General features: G+C 50.9%; 1 protein-coding gene and 1 long non-coding RNA gene across 3 annotated transcripts in view; one reads left to right on the top strand and one right to left on the bottom strand.

The window, feature by feature from the left end:
* The window catches only part of ERGIC1 (endoplasmic reticulum-golgi intermediate compartment 1), a 103,593-nt gene extending 83,751 nt beyond the window's left edge, over positions 1 to 19,842 (bottom strand). Inside the window, exon 1 of one of the 2 annotated variants that reach the window (XM_040445103.1) lies at positions 19,713 to 19,842. Coding sequence is in view for 1 of the 2 variants with exons in the window: in XM_040445111.1 (XP_040301045.1) it covers positions 18,973 to 19,175 (203 nt within the window). In the remaining variant the exon portion in view is untranslated. Of the gene's footprint in view, positions 1 to 18,972; positions 19,191 to 19,712 lie in introns of those variants that run through there. The other variant, XM_040445111.1, reaches the window with a different exon arrangement.
* Positions 19,843 to 20,741: 899 nt separating this feature from the next.
* On the top strand, positions 20,742 to 24,369 carry LOC121011126 (uncharacterized). Its single transcript, XR_005781503.1, has 2 exons — positions 20,742 to 20,846; positions 22,310 to 24,369. It is a non-coding gene; the product is annotated as an uncharacterized LOC121011126 (long non-coding RNA).
* The last annotated feature ends 1,032 nt before the right edge of the window (positions 24,370 to 25,401 follow it).

Genomic DNA, 25,401 nt, shown 5'->3' with positions numbered 1-25,401 from the left:
CCAGGGCCCTGAGGCCCCACATCACAATCTCCAGGTGGGGCCATGGGAATCGGAATTTTAACCAGCAAATTGCCCCCAGCCAGCTGGGCAGACTGTGATTCCTTGGGCCTCAATTTTCCCAACTGTGAAATGGGCAACTCCTTCCCTACAGGGCTATGATGGGGGACCAACGAGGGAAATGATGGGTGTGTGTTCTAAAAACAGTGGAGAGGGGGTGCCCGGGTGACTCAGTCATTTAAGCGTCCAATCCAACTTCGGCTCAGGTCATGATCTCAGTCTGTGAGTTTGAGCCCCGTGTCGGACTCTGTGCTGAAAGCTTGGGGCCTAGAGCCCGCTTCAGATTCTGTGTCTCCCTCTCTCTCTGTCCCTTCCCAGCTCACGCTCTCTCTCTCAAAAACGAATAAACATTAAAAAGAATTAAAATAAAGTAAAAAATAAATGAAAACAGTGGAGAGGAGCCTGGCAGGAGGTTCCACTGAGGAAGCAGCAGACCCAGGAGCCACTCACAAGTCACGACCTTGCTCGGTCCAGCTCACTTGATAGACATTCCTACATATGACAGCTTCTGCGTAACATCCGTCCAGGCGACATGCACACATGGCAAACCAGTTAAGCAGGGTGGACACCAAGTCCACATCCCACACCCCCACACTCGGGAGCCCCACACTGTGACACCAGCTGGGGCACTGATGGCCACCCCACGGGCCTTCAGAGCTGTCATTCAAACGCAGCTGCATTTCGAACTCTGCTCACTTGCCATGCGACACATTTGTTACTGTGCCTAGTACTGTCCTAGGTCTAGGGGACCCAGCAGCGACCACAGTACGGCAAGGCACTGGCAGCCTGGGGGGAGACTCAGAGACCAAGGTCTTAACCCCGGTCTCTGCTCTATCCCAAAAGGCCACTGGCTCCTTCCAAGGGAGACCTCCCTGCCTGGGTCCTTGGTGTCCGTTGTGGGCCTGAGGCCCACAAGAGGACCATGGGCGGCGGTGGATGATACTGGCCAGCAGAAACCAGGTCTGCCGACACAGGATACCTGGACAGAACGCACTAGCATTTTGGAAAATGAAAAGCCACCTCTGGGCCTCACTCTCCTCCTCTCTCCTCTTTCGGCATGGAGTGTCCTTAATAGAATCTTTAAGCACTGGGCTCAAAAGCAGAGGCATGAGAAAACTCGGCCCCCAGCCCCAACGATGATGACAATACACCTGATTATTTGGCAATTTTGAGCAGGAGTAGACTCAATTACAGTAGTCTCTGTTTGGGATTTCTAGGCACAGGATGATCTCTCCAGGAACCTTTCCAGACCATCTCCAGACCAACCAGAAAATTTTAGGCAAATTTCCTCTTTGGTGATGGGATTATTAGCCACTGATATTTAGAATGCTTACCAGCTGTCAGGGCATATATATGAATGACCCATCATTCTTGTTTTGCAAATCAGGAAAGTGAGGCACAGAGAGGTTTAGTAACTTGCCCAAAGTCACAGAGCTGACAAGTGGAACACTTGAACCCAGGCAGTCTTTCTCAGGAATCTGATTCTTCACCTCCATTTCTTCTCTGTTAGGTTAAATCTAGTTGGCTTCTTGCAAGAATATCCTCACATTTCAGAGAGGTTCACAGGATGCCCGAAGCCCCAAACCCAACTCACCTCCCTGTCCAGGCCCTGGGCTCTGATCCCAGCTCATGCACCTCCCTACCCACTTATGGTCCCAGCACTCTGCCCAGCCCACCTTCTGCCTGTGGCCTGTTTCCTCCCAGACTGCCCATAAGCTGGCCTATTAAGAACTAGGACGGAGGTCTCAAAAACTAAGGGGAGACTGCTGGGTACAAGGCAACAGGGAGTGGGGACGCATGCAGTCACTCCTTAGCGACAGCTACGTCTGCCACCTGGCCACTGAGGCCAGGGAGCCCCCACTTTTCTGGAGGCGATGATAATTCAGATTTTTATGTGAAATCTCCTAACTTGAAAATGCTGGCATTTAAGGGGCACCTGGGTGGCTCAGTCGGTTAAGTGTCCAACTCTTGGTTTCGGCTCAGGTCATGATCTCACGGTTCGTGGGATCAAGCCCCATGTCAGGCTCTTGCTGTCAGCACACAGCCTGCTTGGAATTCTCTCCCTGTCTCTACTGCTCCCCAGTTCGCATGCCAGCGTGCTCTCTCTCAAAACAAAATAAGTAAACTTAAAAAAAAAATGCTGGCATTTAATTCAGTTTTTTATTTATTTATTTTTTTTTAATTTTTTTTTTCAACGTTTATTTTTGGGACAGAGAGAGACAGAGCATGAACAGGGGAGGGGCAGAGAGAGGGAGACACAGAATCGGAAACAGGATCCAGGCTCTGAGCCATCAGCCCAGAGCCTGACGCGGGGCTCGAACTCACGGACCGCGAGATCGTGACCTGGCTGAAGTCGGACGCTTAACCAACTGCGCCACCCAGGCGCCCCTTAATTCAGTTTTTTAAAAGAACGTGGGGATGAAACAGTATCTGTGATGGGGCAGAATTCAACCCCCAGTGCTACCAGTTCAGTCTCTGCGTTAGCAAAGCAAGCCTGTCAGGAAGTTTCATAAACGGGGGAAGGAAAGACAGGGGCCATGACACTGAATTAGGACTTACTATGAGCCAGGAGCTGCTAGAGGGAGGTTCTCTCCTTAACTCTTCTCAGCAACCCTGGGGCAGGGGGTTGGGGGGTGGGGCGGTCAGGATTCATGTCCCCATTGTCAACCAGAAAGCAGGCTCAGAGAGATGAGGTGAGCTGCCCAAGGACACACACAGCGTGGGTGGACACGCCAGGATCCAAAGCCCAGCTGTCCCAGGTGCAGCATGCAACGGCAGTTCTAGAACAAGCTGAGTCCAGGGTGGCTGACGCGTCATGCTCCAGTGAGTACGGGACAGGCAGAGGTCCAAGTGGGGTGACGTGCCTGTGTGGCCCCGTTGCAAGGGGTCTGACCCAGGGCGGGGCAGAGGTGGGTGGGTGAGCCCTCTCGCACCTCCTTTGACTCAGGGTTAACTCAGCTCTGACAAACCACCTCGCTTTGAGTGTAACCCAGTTTTATAGCTTGGACAACCAAAGCTGAGTTGGGGAAAGTCGGGCAGGTCTGCGAGCGAAACCAGCCCCCTGCCACCTGGCTTGCTCTCAGGGCCCCTCAGCTCTCAGACTCTTGGGTCCCCCCAACTCCAAAACCAAGGGGCTGGCTCCATCCATCTCAAGGACCTCCCAGCTCCCATAGTTACTGATTCTAATCAGCCTAGAACCTTAACACACACCACCGCTAGAGCAAATCACTTGACCTCAGTTGACGCGCCTGCAAAATGGGGAAGTAAAAGCCCCCACTGCACGGATTTGTTGTTAAGAAGCGAATAGGATAACCTATTTACGGCGTGTAGCACTGTGCCCCATGCCCAGGAGACACTCGGTAAGTTTACTTACTCAGTTTACATCTACCATCACCTCACCCCTAGCTGTCTAGCACCTGCAGCTTCTCACTTCCCTCCTTCCAAAAACATCTGGCTGCAGAGAATAGCTTAGGTCTAGGTCTCTGTACCAGGGACAGAGGGGTCAAAACTCACGGTCGTGTCATTGGGAAGGGTCTGAGGGCTTAACTAGCACTCACCAAGATGCAAACACTCCTACGGCAAGCTAACAAAGATGGGATTCAAGTTCAGGAAAGCTGTGCTCCTGAGGCCCCTTTCCAGCTGTGTGAACCCTCTGAACCCCAGTGTCCTCATCTGCAGTGAAAACAATCATCTCCAGACCACGCTTCGTCGTCTAAGGTCTTTCTAAACTCTTAAGTCCCTGAGTCAGAACAGTGAAGCCTTCCTTGGGCTTTTCCCAGCCTACCTGACGCTAAGAATCACTGAGGACACTTCGAAAACGTAGACTCTTAGGCTCCCCCTGGACCAGATAAGGCCATGGGTAGGGACACAGAGCTGAGGTGACTAGGGAAACCTGCCCATTCTAGACTGAAATTGAAAATGGACAAGCTGAGCCTCCGGGGTCAGGTATCTAACAGAAGCATCATTTTGGGGAGGTCAGAAAGCCTTGAGTTCAGTTACTTTGCTAGCTGTGTGACTTTGGGCCAAGCCCTCAACCGTTCTGAGCCTGTTTGTTCAAAATGTGAACGATCAGGCTGAAGCCCCAGGCTGGGGTGAGCAAGGAAGGTCAGGTGTCCTCTCCCTCCCAACTTCCCCACCTCAGGTTCAGGGGGCTAACATGCCATTTCAAGCAAGTGAGCCAGTGAGGGCGGGGGATATCCGGTGGCCTCCCGTTAGGACCAGCAGCCGGCCACCCATTCCCACTTTGGACAGGGCCTGAGTGTCGTCCCCATTCCTCAGGACATTCGGAAGGGAACGTTTTCCATTCTCACTGCTAGAGACGTAAGTCCTTTCAGACACACTTACACCCTCAGGAGAAAACTAGAAGCTTCTCCAAATGCAGAGATAAGGCAGCAAAGCACCCAATCCCAGTGGAGCTGGACCCCTCTGCCAAGTGCTGGGGGACGGGGAGCCTCACCTTGTTTGGGGTTCTGAGCTGTTTCATGGAAGGTGTGAGGTGGTGAGAGCATGGGCCCCATCCCGAGACTTAGGATCTGACTCCAGTTGCACCGGCCCCCTCCTCCCTGCCTCTCTTTCATTTGATAAATATTTTCTCAGCGCCTGCTGTGTGTAGACCCTGACCTCACCACCAGGACCCAGGGATGAGCAAACAGGTTTGGTCCCTGCTCTCAAGAGCTTAGACTCCATCCACACAGAATGTTAAATGACGAAGTGCACACACAGATCATTACAACTGTGTTAAGTGATCTGAAGGACGTCTCCAGGTATGATAACAAGGTTCAGCCAGGGAAGGGGTGGGAGGCGACCCAAATCAGACTGAAGAGGCAGTCTAGGAGGATCTTTGTGGAGGTAGAGTGCCAGATGGCCAAGCTAATCCGGTTAGTTCCTCCTCCACAAAGTCTCTACTGCCCCATCTACTTGTCCTGCCTTCTCAGTACTCCCCACAACGGAGAAGAACTTTTTATGCCATTGTCGTCTGCCCATATCCCCCCACTAGCCTGGAAGTGTTACGAAGGTAAAGACAAAGTCAGTCTTGTTTTCCCTGGAATCTTCCCCAATAAATCTTTAAATGAATGAATGAACAGATGGATGGATGGATGAATGAACCCCACTTCCCTGGGCCTCCACCTCCTCCTCTCCACTATGGGAATAACAATACCTTTTGGCCGCGTGCCTGGAGGCCCTGGGCACACTGCCTGTTCTCAATGGGCGGAGCTTGGTGTTGCTATAATTGAGGAGGGTGGGACATCAGGGGTGGGGAATTAGGAGAGGAAGCTGACACCTCTACTCTGTGAACAAATCACTCTGAGGACTCCGCCCCAGTCAAGAGGGCAAGACAACGTCAAACAGGCATGCCAGGACACACGGGGAGCCTTCCCTTCAACAGCACACAGCTAAGCAGTCCCCCAGGTGCCAGTACCAACTGATGCTGTCACCGGACAAATTTATTTCACCCACTGGGCCAGTGAGTGGGTGACGTTCCCAAACAGGCCCAGGCCGCCTTCTGATTTCCTGGCTCCTCAAAGCAGGCCTGGGAGGCTGGCACTCCTGTGCGAACACAGCCACGTGCACCAGGCGGGTGACAGAGAGCTGGGAGAGCAGCAGGAATACAAGAGCCCTGGCCCGGTGCAGTCGCACCTCTCAGGGGAATCCTTCCCTAACCAAGGACGGCAGCCAGGGACAGCGGAAGGAGCACTCAAATCTGCTGTATGGCCTTGGTGGCAGGGGTGGGTGCGGGGGGGGGGGGGGGGGGGGGGGGGGGGGGGATGGAGAGGGTCATGTCCTGCCCTGGGCCTCAGTTTCCCCAGATCAAGGTGCAAACTGTAAAGTGGTAAGTGCTACGAGGTGAAAGGGTGCCTCTCATCCACCTCTCCCTGCACCAAGTTTTGGATCTGTAGATATTGTGGGCTAGTTGTCCCCTAAGCCCGCATTCCCCGCCACGGGTGTGACCTAGGGTGATTTCAGATAATATTGGGGGGGGGGGGGGGGGGGGGGAGACCTGGCAGTTAGGTGGCATTAGACTTCACAGTGTGGTTAATCCCTGCTGAGCTGTCATCTGAACATTCTGCGAACACTGAAGAGGTCTCGGGCGGTGCTATTCCATGGGCAGCCTCTCATCTTTCTGGCACTGGCCAGTATCCTTTTTCTAACAGACTCGACAATTTTGGCAGACACAAGGTAGTGAGAACGGGACAACCCGGCAATTATTTGTCTCTACTTATGGCAGGGGATACTGTTCTGCCATTTTCTTTTTGTTTTTTTTTTTCTTTTTTAATGTTTTATTTATTTTTGACAGAGAGAGAGAGAGACAGAGCATGAGCAGGGGAGGGTCAAAGACAGAGGGAGACACAGAATCCGAAGCAGGCTCCAGGCTCTGAGCCATCAGCACAGAGCCCGATGCGGGGCTTGAAGTCACAAGACCGCGAGATCATGACCTGAGCCGAAGTTGGACGCTCAACCGACTGAGTCACCCAGGCGCCCCTGTTCTGCCATTTTCAAAGATGTTATAAAGCTACCTCTTATAAATAAGACTATTAAGTTAAAAACCTGAATACTTTCGAGAAACGTTAAGTAAATAATACATGTTGTTTAGGAATATGCCCCCAAATTATGTACCTGGGACCAGAATGGTGGAAGGCTGCGAAGTAGTAGCTGGAGTTACGGCCTCTGCCAGTGACAGGCACATCTAAGCCCACCCTTTTCTCTTCCTCCCAGCACCTCACCCACCTGGATCTCCTGACCACTCCCACAGCTATGTGGGTGCGGGTCCCCAGTTCAGGATGGAAGCGATGGTGCCACATCCACACCTTCCACCTAGCCCTCCACATCCTTCTCTCCCCAGTGCCAGGCCTGGGAGAGGATCCAACATACCCTTGGGGAAGACAGAGCCACAAGATGGAAGGAACCTGGGTCTCTGGGAACCTGTGAGGGGCGGAGCATCCCCAGCTACGCTGGGACTTTACACGAGTGAGAAATGAACTTCTGTTGCATTAAATCACTGTGATTTTCAGGTTGTTTATGGAGTGTAACTGAATTAGGCTGATATAAAGAAGCCATCTCTAGTCCAATCTCCTGACAACCTGGAAATCTTCTATGACAGTCTAGATTTCCTGGTGCTTTTTTCCTGTAGCAAATAATTACTGAGCACCTAACAGATGCCAGGGGTCTTAAGGGTTTTACAGAGACAAGCTCAATTAGGCCCATGACAATCCTGGGAGCTGCACACTACTGATTATTTGCAGTTATGACTGATAACTTGCCTTGCAATGAGGCAAATGAGGCTCAGAGGTGTGAAGCATCTTGCCCAAAGTCAAACATATAGGAAGCAGTGCAGCCGAAAATTGAACCCAGGTCTGTTGGAAATAGACAAAGCCCTTCCTTTGCCACAATGCCATGTGCCTCTGCAAAGCGCATCACCCGGGGAATGCCATGTCCTATGTGCCAGTCCCTAGGCTGGGTCCTGCAGGAGAGAGCACAAGTGTGACACTGTCACAGCCTGCAGTCCTTTGAGCCAGAGAGGAAGGAGCAAGGGAGGCACGTAGCAGAGAACCAGAGGGTGAGAGGAGGGGCTGGTATGGTCAGGGAGGGCATCGCCACTCAGGAAGAACAGGAAGGGCTTCCTGGAGGAGGCAGTGCTTAAGGCTGGCTGTGGGGGGGGCGGTGAGATTTCAGCTGGTGGAGACAAATGGGGAGATGCTGTCTCATCCAAGCCAACAGCCACCTCCTGGATCCACAGGAATTGGCTCAGGACAAACCACCACCCTGTGTACTGTTAGGGGGCCTAGAAGACTGTGAGACAAGTCATTAAAACACCTCCCTGCACGGAATGAAATACTCCTAGTGCTTTCAAACTTTCTCTTACAGGCTTCGTTCTTAGCTCTTCCTTCAAAGCTCCTGGGGTCTACGGGAAAGAGTGGATCATAGTGTCAGGCTGCTCCAAGCCATGATGATACCTCTGACCTCCTCCAATGTGACAGGTGGTTCCCACTGCAGTGCCCTTCCCTACAGGGGGCCAACTCCACAGTGAGGAAGGTAGAGAAAAAGACTGCTGATCAAGAGGAACCTAGGGGGCTCAGTCGGCTGAGCGTCCGACTTCAGCTCAGGTCATGATCTTGCAGCTCATGAGTTCGAGCCCGGCATCGGGCTCTGCGCTGTCAGCTCGGAGCCTAGAGCCTGCTTTGGATTTTGGGTCTCCCTCTCTCCCCTATTCGTGTTCTGTCTCTCTGTCTCAAAAATAAATAAAACATTTTTTTAAAGAAAAAAACAAAAAGAAAAACAACACAGGGGTGGCCTGGCAATGCTGCCTGACCTAGCTGAAGGCCAACACCCCCACTGACACCACGTGGTACCCCGGAAAGGATGCACTGAGAAAGGCACTCCACCCATAACCCAGTCTGATCGTAAGAACACATCAGACAAATCCAGACTGGAGGACATTCTTGAGGACACCTGGACAGTGCTCCTCAAGGCTGCCAAGGCCATGAAAGACGAGGACTGAGGAATTGTCTTCAACCATAGGAGACTGGGGAGACGTGACCACTGGATGCAACGTAGGATCTTGGATTGAATCCCAGCACAATGAAAGGACATTAGTAGAAAACAGGTGAAATCCAGATAAAGTTCGGATTTTAGTTAATAATAATGTACGGACATCAACTTTTTAGGCATAACAGATGTGGTAATGTTTGGTGTGAACCACGGGGAGAGCTGGATAGGGTATGTTTATGGGGGTCCATACTATGTTTACAAATTTTCTGGAAGTCTAAATTATTCCAAAATAAAACAGTGTGTTTAATTAATTAATTTATTTATTTTTTAATTTTTTTCAACATTTATTTATTTTTGGGACAGAGAGAGACAGAGCATGAACGGGGGAGGGGCAGAGAGAGAGGGAGACACAGAATCGGAAACAGGCTCCAGGCTCTGAGCCATCAGCCCAGAGCCCGACGCGGGGCTCGAACTCACGGACCGCGAGATCGTGACCTGGCCAAAGTCGGACGCTCAACCGACTGCGCCACCCAGGCGTGTTTAATTTAAACACCCAGTGTGTTTAATTTAAAAGAGAAAGGGAACAGCAAATGCCAGAACTAAAACAAGTCTCGTGAGTTTGGGGGCTGGGGGGAGGACTTCTCTGTTTGGCCCAGTGCTACATCCCCAGCTTCTAGAACAGAGCCTGGCGCACAGTAGGGCCCCAATAAATATGTTCAATGAACAAGTGACTCCGCCTCTACAGTCCACTCCTGCCTCTGACAGGGGCTCCAGAGACCAGCTCCACTCGCTCCCCACAGGAAGGGCTACACCCCTCTGCTTGGCTCCCCAGCAGCGGCTCACTGGTGGTAATCTCCTGCCCACAGATGCATATGGTGACAGGAAATGATCACCCAGGTCCAGCCTCCTCTCCAGTGACCCGGAGCCCCTCCAAGGCTTCCAAAGAAACGAACTGTAAACACAACTAACTAGATGGCAGGTAACATCAGGTGTGTCCATGGAGAGGCCCCAAGAAATTCAAGAAACTCGCCTTCAGGACACAGGAGGGTTGTTAAGAAAGCCAGCTCTAACACAGAGATGAGCTGTGTCACCCGCAGATTATGTGACCTTGGCCAAGTCCTGTCCCTTCTTTTTGCCCAGCATCCTCACCAGGCAAACGGGAATAATAAGTGGTTCTTCCTCGATGTGAGGATCAACTGAGGGCATCCAAGAAAGGCCATTAGCCTGGCACTTGAAAAACGGGACTACTGTAGGCACGGCTTTTACCACAGCACAGCCCTGGGAGGTCACGTGAAAGATACAGCCGGTGATCTGGAGCAAGCTGAGCTCTGGCCTGCCCTGGGACCACCGGAGAGGAAAGTCCAGGCCACAGGCGGAGCCAGCAGCGTCGTCCCAGGACCATCCACTGGGGGGAAGCCCCGTGGTCCAAGGCTGCCTCTGCCCAAACCCATGGGTCCCTCACTTCTCTGCCTTGGGCTCCAAGGCCAGGTCCCATAGATCACCTCTGAGAGTCCCGGGGGCTCTGCCCCAAGCCCTGTCCACCCAGCTAGTGCGTGGTCACACTGCTGTGTGTGACATACATGGGCTGTGTGCTGTCAGCCACAGGCCACTGTCGGCCCTAGGAAGGTGTGGATTTGGCCCAGTATCATGTTCAACAAAAATAAAACTGGAAATGCTTACGAGCCATTTTCCCACAACTTCTAAGATTTTCATCCTTTCCTGAGACACTGGGCAATGTGAGGAGCAAAGAACCCCAGAGCTACACTGGAGCTGCCCCTTCCTGATGGGAGGGCTGCTCTCCCGTGGGCCACAGTGCACACCACAACACCCACCGAGCTACCTGCCTGGGCCCCAGAGGCTTCCGGGTATGCCACCAACCCCTTTCTCTCTCACCACAGGTCAATGCCCTGGTGTCTGGGGTCGCCGTGTGGGTGCCACTGAGAGAGGGGCAAGCTCTGGGTCAAATCACCCCAGGGGTTCTCACATGAGCGTGTCACTGGCCCTGAGGTTTCATGGTGTGCCCCCACCAGATGACCCTCTGCTGGGGTCTCCCAGGGCTTGGCGAGGAACGTGAGGACAGGGCTGCAGGTGAGATCACGAGGAGGGAGACATGCTCCATTTTCTAGACACACTTGTCTCGCGTTCCACACGAGTGCATCTCGTCCTCACGACCACCCTGCAAGGAAAGTGTGGGTGCCCTAGTTTGCAGAGGAGGAAAACTGAGGTTCGTGGATGCCAAGTATCTCGTCTAGGGTCCCCCAGCTAGTAAACACAGGAAAGGCATTCGAATCCAGACAGATCTGCCAAATGGACCCACCGTGGGCCGTCCTGAGAGGGACTCAGTGCAGAAAAACACTCTGCAGGGGCGGCGCACCATGGAGCACTTTCTCCTGAAGATGTGGAGACGCTATCCATGAAGATATTCTTGGACCCAGCAAAACCTCAAAACAGGCCAAGTATCACCAGGGTCTCCTAAAGGTCTTAAGGGACATCTTGGCTAAATTCTACATGCCAATAACTGCTGGCATGGAAGTGAGACAGAAAAGAAGACAGAAGACCGAGGGGAAAACCATACAAATTAACAATGGCAAAGTATCAGCTAGGCAGGAAGGGCAGCATGTGGTGAAGTACCCTGGCTCTGGAATCAGACCCAAGTTCAAGTCTAATACTGTACTTCCTCAGCTGTGTGCCCTGGGCCAGTCATGTCCCAGCTCTGAGCTGTGGCTTCCTGTTTTAAAACTGAATAAAGATGGGGTGTCTGGGTGGCTCCATTTGGTTTTGGCTCAAGTTAGGATCCCAGGATCACAGAATTGAGCCCCATGTTGGGCTCTGTGCCAAGCATGGAACCTGCTTGAGGTTCTCTCTTTCCCTCTGCTCCTCTCCCCTGATTGTGTGCACACTCCCTCCCTCAATTAAAAAAAAAAAAAAAAGGATGCCTTGGTGGCTCAGTCAGTTGAACGTCCAACTCTTGATTTTGACTCAGGTCATGATCTTGAGACTCATGAGATAGAGTCCCACATTGGGCTCTGTGTTGACAGCATGGAGCCTGCTTGGGATTCTCTCTCCGCACCCCTCCCTCTTTCTTCCTCTCTCTGTCCCCCACCACACATGCACGCTCTTTCTCTCAAAATAAATAAACTTGAAAAAAACCAAAGTGTGCAGTTCAATCGCTTTAAAAATAAATAAGTAAAAAATAAAACTGAATACAGGCAATAATTAACAGAGCAAAAAGGCAACTTTGTCACCAGGAGAACATTTGTGGGCCATAGATCTAAAAAAGGGGTTAATATCCAAAATGCAGAAGAAACTCTTTCAACTCCACAGCAAAACAAAACAGACAAATGAGAAAACAAATAACCTGACCTAAAAGCTGGGCAAAAAACTTAAATCAACGTTTCTTTCAAGAAGATATTCAAATGGGGAACAGGGTATATGAACAGCTGCTCAACATCACTGAGCATCAGGGAAATGCAAATCAAAACCACAACGAAATATCACCTCACACCTGTTAAGATGGCCATTGTCACACGGTAGGTGTTGGCAAGGATGTGGAGAAAAGGCAGCCCTCATGCACTATTGGTCGGAATGCAAACTGGGGCAACCAGTGGGGAAACAGTATGGAGACTCCTCAAAAAATTAAAAATAGAAATACCATAGGATCCAGTAATCCTGCGACTAGACTGGGTATTTATTCTAAAGAACTGAAATCAGGATCTTGAAGAGATATCTGCACCCCCGTGCTCACTGTAGCATTCTTTACGGTAGCCAAGATGTGGAAACAACTTCAACTGTCCATGGACAGATGGACGGGTAAAGAAAATGTGGTATAGATGTACAGTGGAATATTATTCAGCCTTAAAATCCTGCCACATGCAACAATATGGATGAACCTTGAGGGTGTTACGCTAAGTGAAACAAGCTAGTTACAGAAGGACAGATAGACACAAATCCACTCACATGAGGTATGTGACACCATTAAACTTATAGAAATAGGCAGTAGAATGGTGGGTGCCGGGGCTGGGGAAAGGGGGAAACGGGGAGGTGTTCTTCAAGGGGTAGAAAGTCCCAGTCACATAAGATGAGTAAGTTCCAGAGGTCTGCTGAACAACACTGTGCCTATGGTTAACATTACTGCACACTTAAAAATTTGTTAAGAGGGTATATCTCATCTTAAGCATTCTTACCACATAATTTTCAAAAAACTGAATTAGTTGCATGCCCCTACAGTGATAGCATGCGCGCTTCCTAGGGTGACAGAACAGTTCTGTATCCACATGAGGGCAGGGGTGGCTACATGATGTAAGGTCTTGAATTTCATAGAAGAGTACACAAAAAGAAAAGCCAACTTTTCGGTATGTTAATTAAAAAAAGAAAATAAATTGCTAATAATACTAATAATTGTATCTCGTGGGGCCAGGGTGACTTAAGTCCAGTGACGGGCCCAGCAGAGTCCTCACCCATCACAAGCTGAGGAACCGTCAGGCACAGCTAGTGAAATTAGCATTGCCTCCTTTCCTCCTCCAAAGAGATTCTAGCCCCTAGCCTCGAATGCCAGAGAGAAAAGCTAATGCCATGGAGGGGCTGCCACAACATCAGGACCCAATGTTTCAGGGATTGTGACTGTACTTTGGTCTCATGACGGCCAGGCCTCTCGTCTCCAATAGGGTTTCCACCTTTTGGAGAGACAGAACATTTGATCCATTTCCAATGGATCTTGCTTCCTGTCCAGCTGTGCTGCCCAGTAGGCTGTAAGGAGGGAGGAGTTCAAGGGGAGGACTACACTATCAGGGGTACGCTGGTCCCCAGGGCCCCTTGACGCACCGGCTGTGGGATCCATCATCTCTGAGGTCGATTTCCCTGGACGGAAATCAGGCATAATAACGCTTCCCCCTCAGGGAGAGTAGATTTGCAAAGCACCTATGTATCCCCTAGCTCTCGACAGTACGGGGAACCTTGAGTTTCTCCTGCCTCTCCCAATGACCAAGACTTTTTAAAACAAATACATGCTAGTGTTAGAGGGTTTTTTCCTGTCCTATACTTTTCCTGCATATACAACCAATGTAATTAAGCTAACAGACCTGAATGTTCAAGTGGACAAGAGACAATTAGGCTAATTACTACTTCCTTAAAGGATCAGTTAGGGCTGTCTCCCACACTATCTTTGAGAAAGGGTACTGGGTGCCCCATGAACAACACAGTGGCTTGGACACTCAGTTTGGCAAAAGCTGCGCTGAACCAAGTGACTTGGTTTCCCCTCACTCAGGATTTCTTAGCATCTTTAGAAAGGTACATGCGTGTTGTGAGTCCACAGGCAGGGGGCACAGCACGGAGCACTGACTGAGAGGGGCTGTGTCAAGTCAGGCATCCAGAGCAGGGCTTTGGCAACCTTACCACACATCCAAACCACCTGGGGGGGTCTTATTAAACCACAGATGCACATTCGGGGTGGGCACTGAGATTCTGCATTTCCCACAGGCTCCTGGGTGACGCTGAAGCTGCTCGTCTGGGGACCACACTCTCAAGAGCAAGGACATCAGTGGAAAAGTAAGACCACTTATTGACCACTTTACTGGTGAGGAACAGTCCCAGCATAGGGAAGTGACTTGCTGAAGGTCACATAGAAGTGACAGGTAGGACTAGATCCGCTCCCCAGCCTTCCCTCCAAGTACCTACCCCACCCTCTGGCTGCCCTACAGCTCTTGGCCCTGCTCCCCACTAGTTCTCCGATTTTGAGCAATTTTCCTAGTCTCGGTTGTGCGCTGGAATCATGTGAGGGTCTTTAAACTATACAAATCCTGGGCCCCTCCCCCTCAGATCCTGATTATTGGGTCTGAAGTGTAGCCTGAGTTGGGGAATTGTTTTAAACTCTGCCAGTGGTTCTAATGCAGAGCCAGTGTCGAGGATCACTGAGGCAGAGGTGAGCATCACCCCAAATGCCCTCCTCACGCCCTGCCTGCCCCTCTAATGCCTGATGAAAACAGCCCAGCAGCAACTCCAAGACAAAACGTGAAAGGCTTACCGGATGGGAAGTGGCACTTAACGAGGCCACAGCTGGCTAAAGCCCCGTCTCAAGACATTAGGTATCATAGGAATCCAAACTGCCTTGAGAGGACAGATTTTTCCATATTAGCCTATGTCCAGGTGAGCAGGTAAACTGACGTTCTATGCTTTAAAGCCCCAGTGGCCAAAGTGGGAAAATCTGGACCCTCCAGAGTGAGATGCTCTAAGTTAGGGCAAGACCCTTTAACTGGCATCTTTAAAGACAATTTCCAAATCAGGTGTCAGACCAAATGAGGCTGGTAAAAAAAAAAAAGGGGGGGGGGGGGGGGGGGGGGCAAGCTAGTGACTTTAAGCTTTTTAATAAGCACTGTAGGGAAAGAATTAGAGATGAGAAACCCAATGAATCCAGTTAAAGGAGATATCCATTCTCTCTGCACTTGGTGAACGGAAGGGGAAAAGCTTGAGAGAGGAGCCTACAGCATACAAGTGGGGCTCTGGAGCCAGACGGCAGCATTCCACCCCGAGCGTCTTCTGCTGACCCACATTGTTCCTGAACTCTGCTGCACCTCAAGTGGCTTAGCTGTAAAGTGGGACAACAACAGGGTCTGCCTTGTAGGGGTGCTGTGGGATCAAATGAGTGGATGCACATAAGATCCTTACAACAGTGTCAGGCACTAGGAATGGCTCCATAAACACAAAACACTGGCTTGATTTTCACATCGTTTTTTCTCCGGTCTAATCATTTCCCTTTTGACCTCATTTTTAAGCCCGTGTGTGTGTGTGTGTGTGTGTGTGTGTGTGTGTGTGTGTGTTTGTGTGTATCCTTTTTATTTACTTTTGAGAGAGAGACAGAGAGAGAGAGAGAGAGAGCGAGCATGCCCGTGAGCGGGACAGGGGCAGGGAGAGTGGGAGACAGAATTCCAAGAAGGCTCCACACTGTCAGCACAGAGCCCGACGCCAGGCTGGAACTCACGAACTGTGAGATCATGACCTGAGCCTAAACCAAGAGTCAGAGGCTTCACAGACTGAGCCAGCCAGGCACCCCGGCCCATTTATATTCTTTAAAAATTGATGTAAAGTATGTTTCTGTCAGTTTCCTCGAGTAATTTCTGGAATGAGGCAGGATAAAGATACAGACACTCATGATAACTGCTATGTGCTGAGTGTTAACTACGTGCTCAGAGCCCCCTGTGGCGGCTGGGGCTCAGCTTGGTATGGGGAGTGAGGAGGGCTCAGGGTCTGCAGGGCCCCACTCAGACAAAGCCACATGAGGAGCTAAGGAATTCATACTTGATCCTCAGAGCAACGGGCCTTGTTTGAAGGTTGAAACCAGGACATGAGAAAATCAGGTTAACTGTGGAAAGCTCACTGTAAAAAAAAAAAAAAAAAAAAAAAAAAGGTCAACTTTGGGAAGCTCATTCAGGGTTCCTGAGGAAGTCTGGGGTCTCCTGGAGGGATGCCAAGGTAGGAGGCAATGGAGGCCAAACCAAGGCACCGCAGCAGGGCTGGCTGGCATCATGGGCGTGTGACCTACACAGTCACATAGGATCCCACGCTCCCAGGGGTCCACGCTTATTTTAATGTTCTGCTGTGGCTGTCCTGAAATTCTCAATACGTTTCCAACAAGAGGTTATGCCATTTTCATTTTGCACAGGGTCCCACAAATTATGTAGCTGGCCCTACCTTGCAGGGATACTTCGTTTGCCCCTACGTCTACACTACCAGGTGAGGCAGTGAAGGTTACTTGTCTTTAAAATGAAGAAACGGAGGCTCTGAGAAGGTAAACCGGCCCACGGCATAGCTGGTCAGTGACAGGGCAGCAGCATACCCAGGTCTTGGGGTTTCAACTTGGGGGCCTCCACTGTGGGAAAGTGGCCACCTCTGCCTCTCAGAAAGCAGTGCTCAGGCTCGTCCGGGCCTGGGCTGCAGGAACTGCCTTCCACCCCCACCCAAGACTGAGCTGACCCCTGCCAGCCGGAACTGGGTATGGTCAGAGCCAACGCCCACGGATCTGGGTCCACAAGGCCAGTTCCACAACAGCAACGGGCCAGCGATTAATGAAACAATTCACCAGGAGCAAAGCAAACACAAATAATCAAATAATCTTTGCAGTCCCAGGATCCCTCCTCTCCCAACCCCCAAAACCAATTTAGAGCCAATTCAAGGAAGGAAGGGGGAGAAAATTCTCCACCAATAGCTCAAAATCTGCCTAGTAAAGGAAGAGTTGACATATCAAAGTACACCATGTCTTTGGCTTCCTTGACAGACTCTGAGAGGCATTTCCAAGGATGAGTTTGGCCCAGGTGCTGTTCCAGGCACTGGAGTTACAACAGGGAATAAAACAGATAAAAATCTTTGCCCTAAGGAGCTCATATTTTAATGGCAGGGAGAAAGAGAATAAGCATAATAATTAAGTGAATTATACAGCGTTAGGACATATAGGTGCTTACATGAAATAACACAAATGATGAAAATAGCGGCCAAAATTTATTGGGTGCTTACTCTGTGTCTAAATGCTTTACACACATTGACTCATTTAATCCTCTCAACAACGGATATTGTTCTCATGCCCATTTCACAGACAGAATACACAGGAGGTAAGTTGTGCAAGGTCCCACATGCAATAAGAAAACAAGAGTACTGATAAGAAAGGGCAGGAGACTGCCATTCCCCCCCAGCCTCTTCCGGATTCTGGTTGGTTTTAAGGCACCACAACAGGCAGGAAGCCTGGATTTCTTCCAGGCCTTGAACTGGGAGAGGGGGTCCAATCACAGGGCCCCTTTCTACTCCCCCACAGTTCTTAAGAGATCTAACAGGGCTGTGGGATCCTCCAAGCACTCCCTTTTCTCCCAGAGCTAAGGCTTTGGAGCTAATAGCCCAGAGTGCAAATCCCAACTCCACCAGCTCACCAGTATATGGCCCTGGGCAAACAGCTTCTACCTGGCAGCCTCCCTTTCCTTTGATTTAAAATGAAGATGAAAACTCCCTCTCACAGGTGACAAGGGAACAGACATCAAGTCTGGACCTTGCAGTGCCTATACAGGGGTAGATGCCCCAAGCATGCTGGTTCATACATGCCCCCACTCCTGGGCCCCACGATGCCCTCCTCTCCTCTCCAGTGTTGAGAGGGCACGGCCACATGTCACCCAGCTCTGTACTGTGGGCCACGTGGCAGAGGGCTGAGCACGGTAAACATCTGATGAACACTGAAGAGGAAGAAGGTATGTGGGGTGGTGGAACCTTCCTTAGAAACTGAGCCCTGGAGTTAATGGATCTTAAAAAGTGCGGGTTGCTAGGCAGAAATGTCTTGTCCTCCAAAGTGCAAATGCAAAGTGGTGAAATCTATTCTCAACATTCTGTGGTAAGCCCAAGCCATCAAGAAAACTTATTACAACACCTCATTTAGCTGGGGTCCCCGTGGCACCAGGGCACTCCAAATCTCCAACTCAAGGGGCAACTCAGGTCAGAAGCTGTTAGTGACCTGGGACCCTGGCCCACCCTTCAGGCTAGTTGTCATGAGGTCCAAGGCAAGACCCTCAACCTGGAGCCTCAACTTCCTTCTTTTAAGATAAGGGGCTAGGTACAGAGTGACAGGATTAAGTGACCAAAAGCAGTGATTTATCCAACAAAGTCAAAATCACCTGAACCTACTAAAATCACATGGGGACGGGGGAGGGTGTGGGGGGGGGGGGGAAGGTCAGGAATCTTTATTATCAAAGGACTGACCCTGAATTCCATCAGAGGGACTTTCTTTGTTTGAAACCGCCCTGAGTCTGCAAGCATTTGTCTGAGACCCTAGTGCGAACCTCTAGGCTTCATGGAAGGGGCAGGAAGCTGGCAGATGTTTTCTAGATGGCATCGGTGCCCAGGACAGGCTAGAGTACCACAACAGCCAATGCATAAGGGTCACCGCCAGGCTTTTCCTTCTGGGAAGGCTGTCACTTTACCCTGATTTCACTCACACCTGTAGGGAGGGAAAGGGCAGGTGAGGAGGGAAAGTTCCCTCCTGTGAGGCATTAGAATCCCTATTTGTGGATGAAGAAATGACCTCATGGAGAAGATCCTCATCTACTAACATCCTCCTTCTGGGCTCTAAACCCTACAGCAGGCTCTGACTTAAGCGCTTTCTCATGCATTCAGTCCTCGCAGGTGAGGACCTTATTTTAGCCCCGGTCTGCAGGTGGTAAATTTTAGAGATACTGAGAGGGTTCAGACATTTGCCCAAGTTATCCCACCACAGAGCCAAGGGGAGGTCTGAATCCAGAGCCTTTGCCCCTAACTTCTAGAATATACGGAGCTGCTCAGTGGAGGGAGCAGAGCCAGGATTCTAATCCAGCTCTTCTCCTACACTAAAGTCCTGCCATTTTCCTGGCCAAACCCCCCAAAGTGTGTCTGCCTCAGGCCAGGGCATTCCCTGGGGCTCCATACCTCAAGGGAAAGCCTGGTTGGAGACCTCTTCCGAGGCAGGCTTCCAGAAGGCCTAACCCAGCACAACGTGGACCATGAGGCAGCTGGACCCTACAAAGAACCCATTGTAGTGACTGCAGAAAACCCAGGCCAGACCAGGCTGGGCCCTCTGGGGAGCCCTGCCCATGACTCCTGGCCTCCTCCCCTTCCCATGGTGCCCCCATACCCAGAGAACAGGACCCGGACTGGCAGAGGCCTCCTGTGTTGCCCAGGCTGGGGCAGCCTCAGACTATGGAAACCTAAAGCCCTCCAGCTGCTGCCAGACGGTATGGGGCTGCAGACCCCTGTGGACTCACTGGAGGTGCCCAGGACGCACCTGTCAGCAGGGGTAGGGGCCACGAAAAGACTCCACCGACGGACGGCAGGAGGGGGAGGGCTCGTTTGTTCCCATCGGGGGTAGGGAGTTAATCTTGTTTCCCAGAATGGGGGTGGAGATGCGCGTTTGAGTGGTGTGGGGCCAGGCTGAGGAGGGGGCTCGGCGGAGGCGAGGGATGGGCGGCCCGGAGGTGGATGGCTTTGCCAGCCGCTGCACCGGGGGGCCCTCCGCGGTTCCGGCCGGCTTTGTGTGCTGCAGGGGTCCCGCCCCAGGTCCCCGAGGGCCTGCCGAGGCATGCACAGGGCTGGGGACCGCTTCTGCGTGCCGGCAAGAGGGGTCCGCGTCGTGCCCGGGCACCCCCTGTGTCCGCGGTCGCCACACTCACCTCCTGAAGTCAAAGGGCATCGTGCCGCCGCTGCCGGGGGTGGGAGCGCTGCAGGCCAGGTGGGCCGCGGCGCCGCGTGGGTCCCAGCCCGCTGCCAACGCCTCCTCCGGCCGCCCCGCCCCCGCGGGCCGCCCACCGCCCCAGACACCCGCCGCTCGCCTCCCGCCGCCGGGAAGTGACGCTCCGCGCAGCCCATTGGGCGCTGTCCGCCGCCCCCCGCCGCCCCTTCCGCCGCCCGGTTAAAGGGGCCCGCGGGCGCGTAGGGGGAAGGGCCGACCTTTTGGGGCCGGGGCAGGGAACCCACAGAGACGCATTTCTTCCTTCGAAGCCCCCACTGTGTTTTCCTTCACTTTCTCTCTGTGGCCTCGGGCAAACCTCAGCCTCTCAGAGCCCTGTTGCATTTGTAAAACGGTTTCCTTGAGTTGTAAGGATTAAATTGAATGAATGATCCAGATTTGGGTCGCGCACAGCGTCTAGCTCTGTGACAGGAGATAAGGCAATCCTAGATTTATAAAGTGAACCCACCATCTATTTCCCTGCTGTACCTCTCTGGGAAAGATACTTGGCATCTCTGAGCCCCCACCCTTTCCACGTATGCACAAAGAGACTGATGGCATTTAGGGGCATTTTCCTGGGGGTCAGATAAGAAAGTTGGGAGACTGGCTTAGTGCAGTGCCTGGCACATGATATGGGCTCAATCACTCGAAGTGACTGTGGTGGACCAGATAGCTGCCTCTGTCTGCACCTTCTGTTTATGGTTCATTCCAACGGTATTCATTGAGAGCGGGCTGTGAGCCAGGTCCATACAGGACATGCTGGTTGTCTCAGGCAGAGCGAGGCCTGCCCAAGTCTGTGACCTGGCCCAGGGCAGACCTCTCTGAGCCTCAATTTCATCCTGCAAAATTCACACGTAATCAGCACCTCCTTCCAGGATTGGTGGATTAGAAGAGTTGATAGTTGAGGTAACACAAGACTGGTGTAAAGGAAACTAATTCCGAACTTCCCCTGGGGTTCTATTGCTGGCCCCACCTCCAAGGTTTCAGTCATAGGGCTTGAAAAATCCCAGGGGAGGAAGGTGGGGGCTCGTGTTCTAAAAGCAGGACCAGAGGGCAGTTTCCTCATCTATAAAAAGAGGTAAATCATGGTACCTGGTTCCTCTGGGAGGATTCAGAATGCACTGTGACAGCACTATGGGTGGGGGGTGAACCAAAATCTTACCTGGAGCATACACTATGGCCTGACCAGTTACCTCTTCCTCCCTCTGACCTCCAGCATTACCTTTCTTTCTTCCTTCCTTCCTTCCTTTTTCTTTCTTTCTTTCTTTCTTTCCTTCTTTCTTTCTCTCTCTCTTTCTTCCTTTCTTTCTCTCTTTTCTTTCTTTCTTTCTTTCTTTCTTTCTTTCTCTCTTTCTTTCTTTCTTCCTTTCTTTCTTTCTCTCTTCTTTCTTTCTTTCTTTCTTTCTTTCTCTCTTTCTTTCTTTCTTTTCTTTCTTTCTTTCCTTCTACAAGTGGCCTGGCGCCTTGAAGTGAGAGAAGGACATCAGCCTGAACTGGAAGTCTGGGGTAACAAGAAAGGTGAAGGGGCCTTGAGTGGCCTGCCACGGGGCCCAGACCACTGTTTGTGGGGCCTCAGCCCCAACCTATTGAATCAGGTTGCATTTAAAAGCATGATCTCCAAGAGATTTGTTGGCACATTTAAGTTTCAGAGGCACTGCTATAAAGACCTTGCTCCCCGCAAGCAGACTGGGGCGAGGTTTACATTGGCTATTCCTTTTGCCTGGAGCACTTTCTTCTTTGTCTTCCACCCTGTTTATAGGGGCAATGTCTCCCAATGTCTGTTCTCCCTTTCTTCAGGACTGTTAGCCATGTGGACAGAGCCCAGACTCTGGAGCCACACCTCATGGGCTCATGTTCCAACATGTCCACTTACTGAGTTATTTTACATCTGTCTCTCAGTTTCCCCATCCATAAAATGGGGACAATAGTAGTAACTTCTTCACAGATTTGTTAGGAGGGTAAAATGAGCTGATACAATTTTTTTTTTAATTAAAAAAAGAAGAAGAAGAAGAAAAGAAAGGGGTGCCTGGGTGGCTCAGTCAGTTGAGCATCTGACTTTGGCTCGGGTCATGGTCTCGCGGTTCGTGAGTTCAAGCCCCACACAAGACTCTGTGCTGACAGCTCAGAGCCTGGAGCCTGCTTCGGATTCTGTGTCTCCCTCTCTCTCTGTCCCTCCCTCACTTGTGCTCTGTCTCTCTGTCTCAAAAATAAATGAACATTAAATAAATAAATAAGCATTAAAAAATTAAAAACATAAAAAAAGGAAATGAGTTGACATATGTCAAGGACTTAGGACAGTGCCTGGTACAGAATAATGCAAAGTGGGGTTGACTATCGTTGCTATTTTTGCATGGTGATGGAGCTCCAATTTTTGGCTGGGCACATGGGTTCTCAGAATGAAAGTTGCATTTTTCAGCTCCCCTTGCACCTAGGTGTGGCCTTGTGACTAAGTTCTGACCATTGATATGTAAGGGGAAGCATCTATGGCAGCTTCAGGGATACTTGGTGTATATTATCCTCTGTCTCACTTTTTCCACATAGCTGCCCAGAATATGGATGCCACCATCATGGACCACGTGAAGAAGGTCATGCAGAACAGAGCAACAGGATAGAAGGAGCCTGAGTCCCTGTCACTGAGTGGCACAGTACCTGTCCTTAAACACCTCCCCGGATGTCTAAGCGAGATATAAACATCTATCTTATATAAGCCACCTTTATTTTGGATTTTCAGCTGCTTACACCTGAACCTAATGCTGATGCACCTGCCTCAGACTAGTTAAACTTGGCAGCTCAAATATTATATATAGAATCCATCCAGGTTCTTCTCCACTATACATTTGCATGGCACCAGTAGTTTTCCTGGGGAAACCGTGTCACAATTTGTGATTACATTATCGTTAATTGGCCAATGTCAACCTCCCCATCTTGACTGGAAGCTCTCCGGGGAGCACGGATGTCCGTTTGTTCATTCTTGTATCCCAGCATCCAGCCAGAGCCTGCACGCGGTAGGGGTGCAATGCCTCTGTGTCAAAGGCTGGATGGAGGCTTCCCAGGGAAGTAGGCTTTCCCACAGAACAGAGGGGCTGGGGAGGGGAGCACATCCACGAGGATCTCTGTGGAGACTGTTGGGGTCTGTAAGCAGACCAGGCTGCCAGTCCCAGGTGATCCATCCACCCAAAAGATAGTGGGAGATAAGGCTAAGGAAGTCCGACTGTGCTGCAGTATGTGGGAAAGCTCTGGGTCTCTTGGACCAGAGGAGTGACTTAATAAAAACCGAGTTTTTGGATTACTAATCCTGTAGGACTCTATGATAGCCAGCCTCCAATGGTCCTCACTGATGTTCCCATGCCCTTGTGTAATCACCTCTCACAACAAGTAGGACAGACTTGGGTAACCAACAGGACATTGCAGAAATGACAGTGTATGACTCCTGAGACAAAGTCATAAAGGGCATTGAGGCTTCCGCTCAGGCTCTCTTGAATCACTTATTCTGGAGGAATCCAGCGTCTGTGTTGCAAAGGTACTCAGGCACTGTTATAGAGGGGTCCATGCGGCCAGAAACTGAGGCCTTCCATCAACAGCCGTGGGAGTGAGCCATCCCGGAAGTGGATCCTTAGCCCCAGTCAAATCTTCAAAGCTTCAGTTCTGGCCCACAGCTTAACTACAGCCTCATGAGAGACCCTGAATCAGAGCCACCCAGCCAAGCTGCCTTTGAATTCCTGGAAGGATGTGAGATAATAAACGTTTCTTTTAAGCCACAAAGTTGTAGGTAATCAGTTCCATGGTGGTACAATTAATATAGACTCTATCCCCATTTGTTTTTCTACCAGCACCTTCTCCCTGCCTTCCTTCGCCTCACCCCAACCGATCAGTCAGCACTCTGGCTGAGCGACCTGGACACATTGCCTAACTAGCTGGGCGTCTGAGTATGAAATGAAGGCTAATAACACCTCATCTGTGTCAGGAAGCCTCTAAACTCGCCACCCGAATCAATCCACCCCCTGGTATTCATATCCTTGTGCAATCCCCTTTCTTAGACTGTAAACTGGATTTACTGACTCACTTCTAATGAACAGAATGTGGCAGGAGTAATGGCATGTTACTCCTAAGACGAAGTATAAGGAGATTGCGGCTTCTGTCTTGGGCACTCTTGCTGTCACTCACATCAGCAGCCCGGGGTGAGCCAGCAGCCATGTTGTAAGGCAGCCCTGTGGAGAAGCCTGTGTGAGTTAGGCCGAGTGTGAGAGGGCCAAGCGTGAACCTCCTGAGGCTTGACCAAAACCTTGTGTGTGAGCTCGGGAATGGATTCTGCAGCCTCAGCCAAGCCTTGAGATGACTGCGGCCCTGGTGGACAGCTCGATTGTGACCTCGCGAGAGACCTTGACCCAGAGGTATCCAGCCGAGTTCTGCTTGGATCTTGTGAGATAACAAAATGTTTGTTGCTCTAAACTACCAGGTGTGGGGTGGTTTGTTATAAAGCGGAACAAATACATGGTCCTAAAACCTTGCTGTGAAGATGAAGTAACATGTGCCTAGTACACAGTAGGTGCTAATTAAATGCTTGCTAAAACAATCAATAAACAGACGAGTGTACTATAATGTGGAATGTTCCCTGGATCCAAATGCTCACTGCCTCCACCGCCTCCTGCCGAACACGACACTGAAAGGTGTTTTAAGCAGGGGAATAGCTGGGTCAGATTTCCTTTTCTGTAATGAGAGACTGGTTTGTGTTCCATGGGTGTGGCTGGTTCAGATGTGGTCTGGATAGAGAGAGATTAAGAAATAATAATCTTTTGTCAGCTCAGAGAGGTCTTGAGGGTAACTTAGGCCTCTGGACAAACAGAGTCTCTATTAAAGTCTCCTCACCGGAGGACATTCATTCATTGTAAGTCATTCACTGAATACCTCTTTGTGACGGGACTTTTGGATGAACATGACACATCCCTGCTTTCAAGAAGTTAGGGAGGAGGTGACCAAAAATGTGGTACCACTGTAAAAAACCCGGGTCAGGGGCACTAATTTCTTGTGTGGAGGCATCTTAGTGTGGTAAATCCTGTGGTGTGGGCAGCACCAGAGGTCCTGGGAGGCCGGGAAGGGGCCCCTGAGCTCACCTATACGGATGACTTGGTCTGAACTCTTTCGGTTGAAGGTGAAAGATATCATCTCAAATCAATGCACACCGTCTCGGGGGGGATAAAGTCCAGAGGTAGATTTGGGTTTCAGGCACAGTTGGATCTAGGCACTTCAACAATCGCCTCAGGAATCGCTTTCTCCATTCCGGGCTCATCTTTTTTCTTCTGGCTTCATTTCAAGGTAAACTTTCCCTTTGTGGTGGCAAATGTCCATCTGTCGCTCCAGGTTAACATTTTCCTGCTCAGCAAGTTCAGTAGATAATGATGACCAGGCTCCTGACACCTCCAGGGAGGTCTCCTGGGCTGACCCACGAGGGCCTGGCTTAGGCCCCAGCCCTGACCAGTGGCTCGAGGAGAATGGTGTGTGAATACCAGCCGCTAGTGCCTGGAGTGCAGTCAGCCCCACCCTACACACGTAGAATTAGATGGGAGAAGGGTGACTTCCTAAAGAAACATTAGGGCAGCGTTGACAAAGATGGGAAGGGCCTGGGAGGCTAAATC

This window comes from Herpailurus yagouaroundi, unplaced genomic scaffold (genome assembly GCF_014898765.1).
Source record: "Herpailurus yagouaroundi ecotype Mexico unplaced genomic scaffold, PumYag 29, whole genome shotgun sequence".
Taxonomy (NCBI): domain Eukaryota; kingdom Metazoa; phylum Chordata; class Mammalia; order Carnivora; family Felidae; genus Herpailurus; species Herpailurus yagouaroundi.
This window is presented reverse-complemented; position numbering and strand designations above follow the sequence as displayed.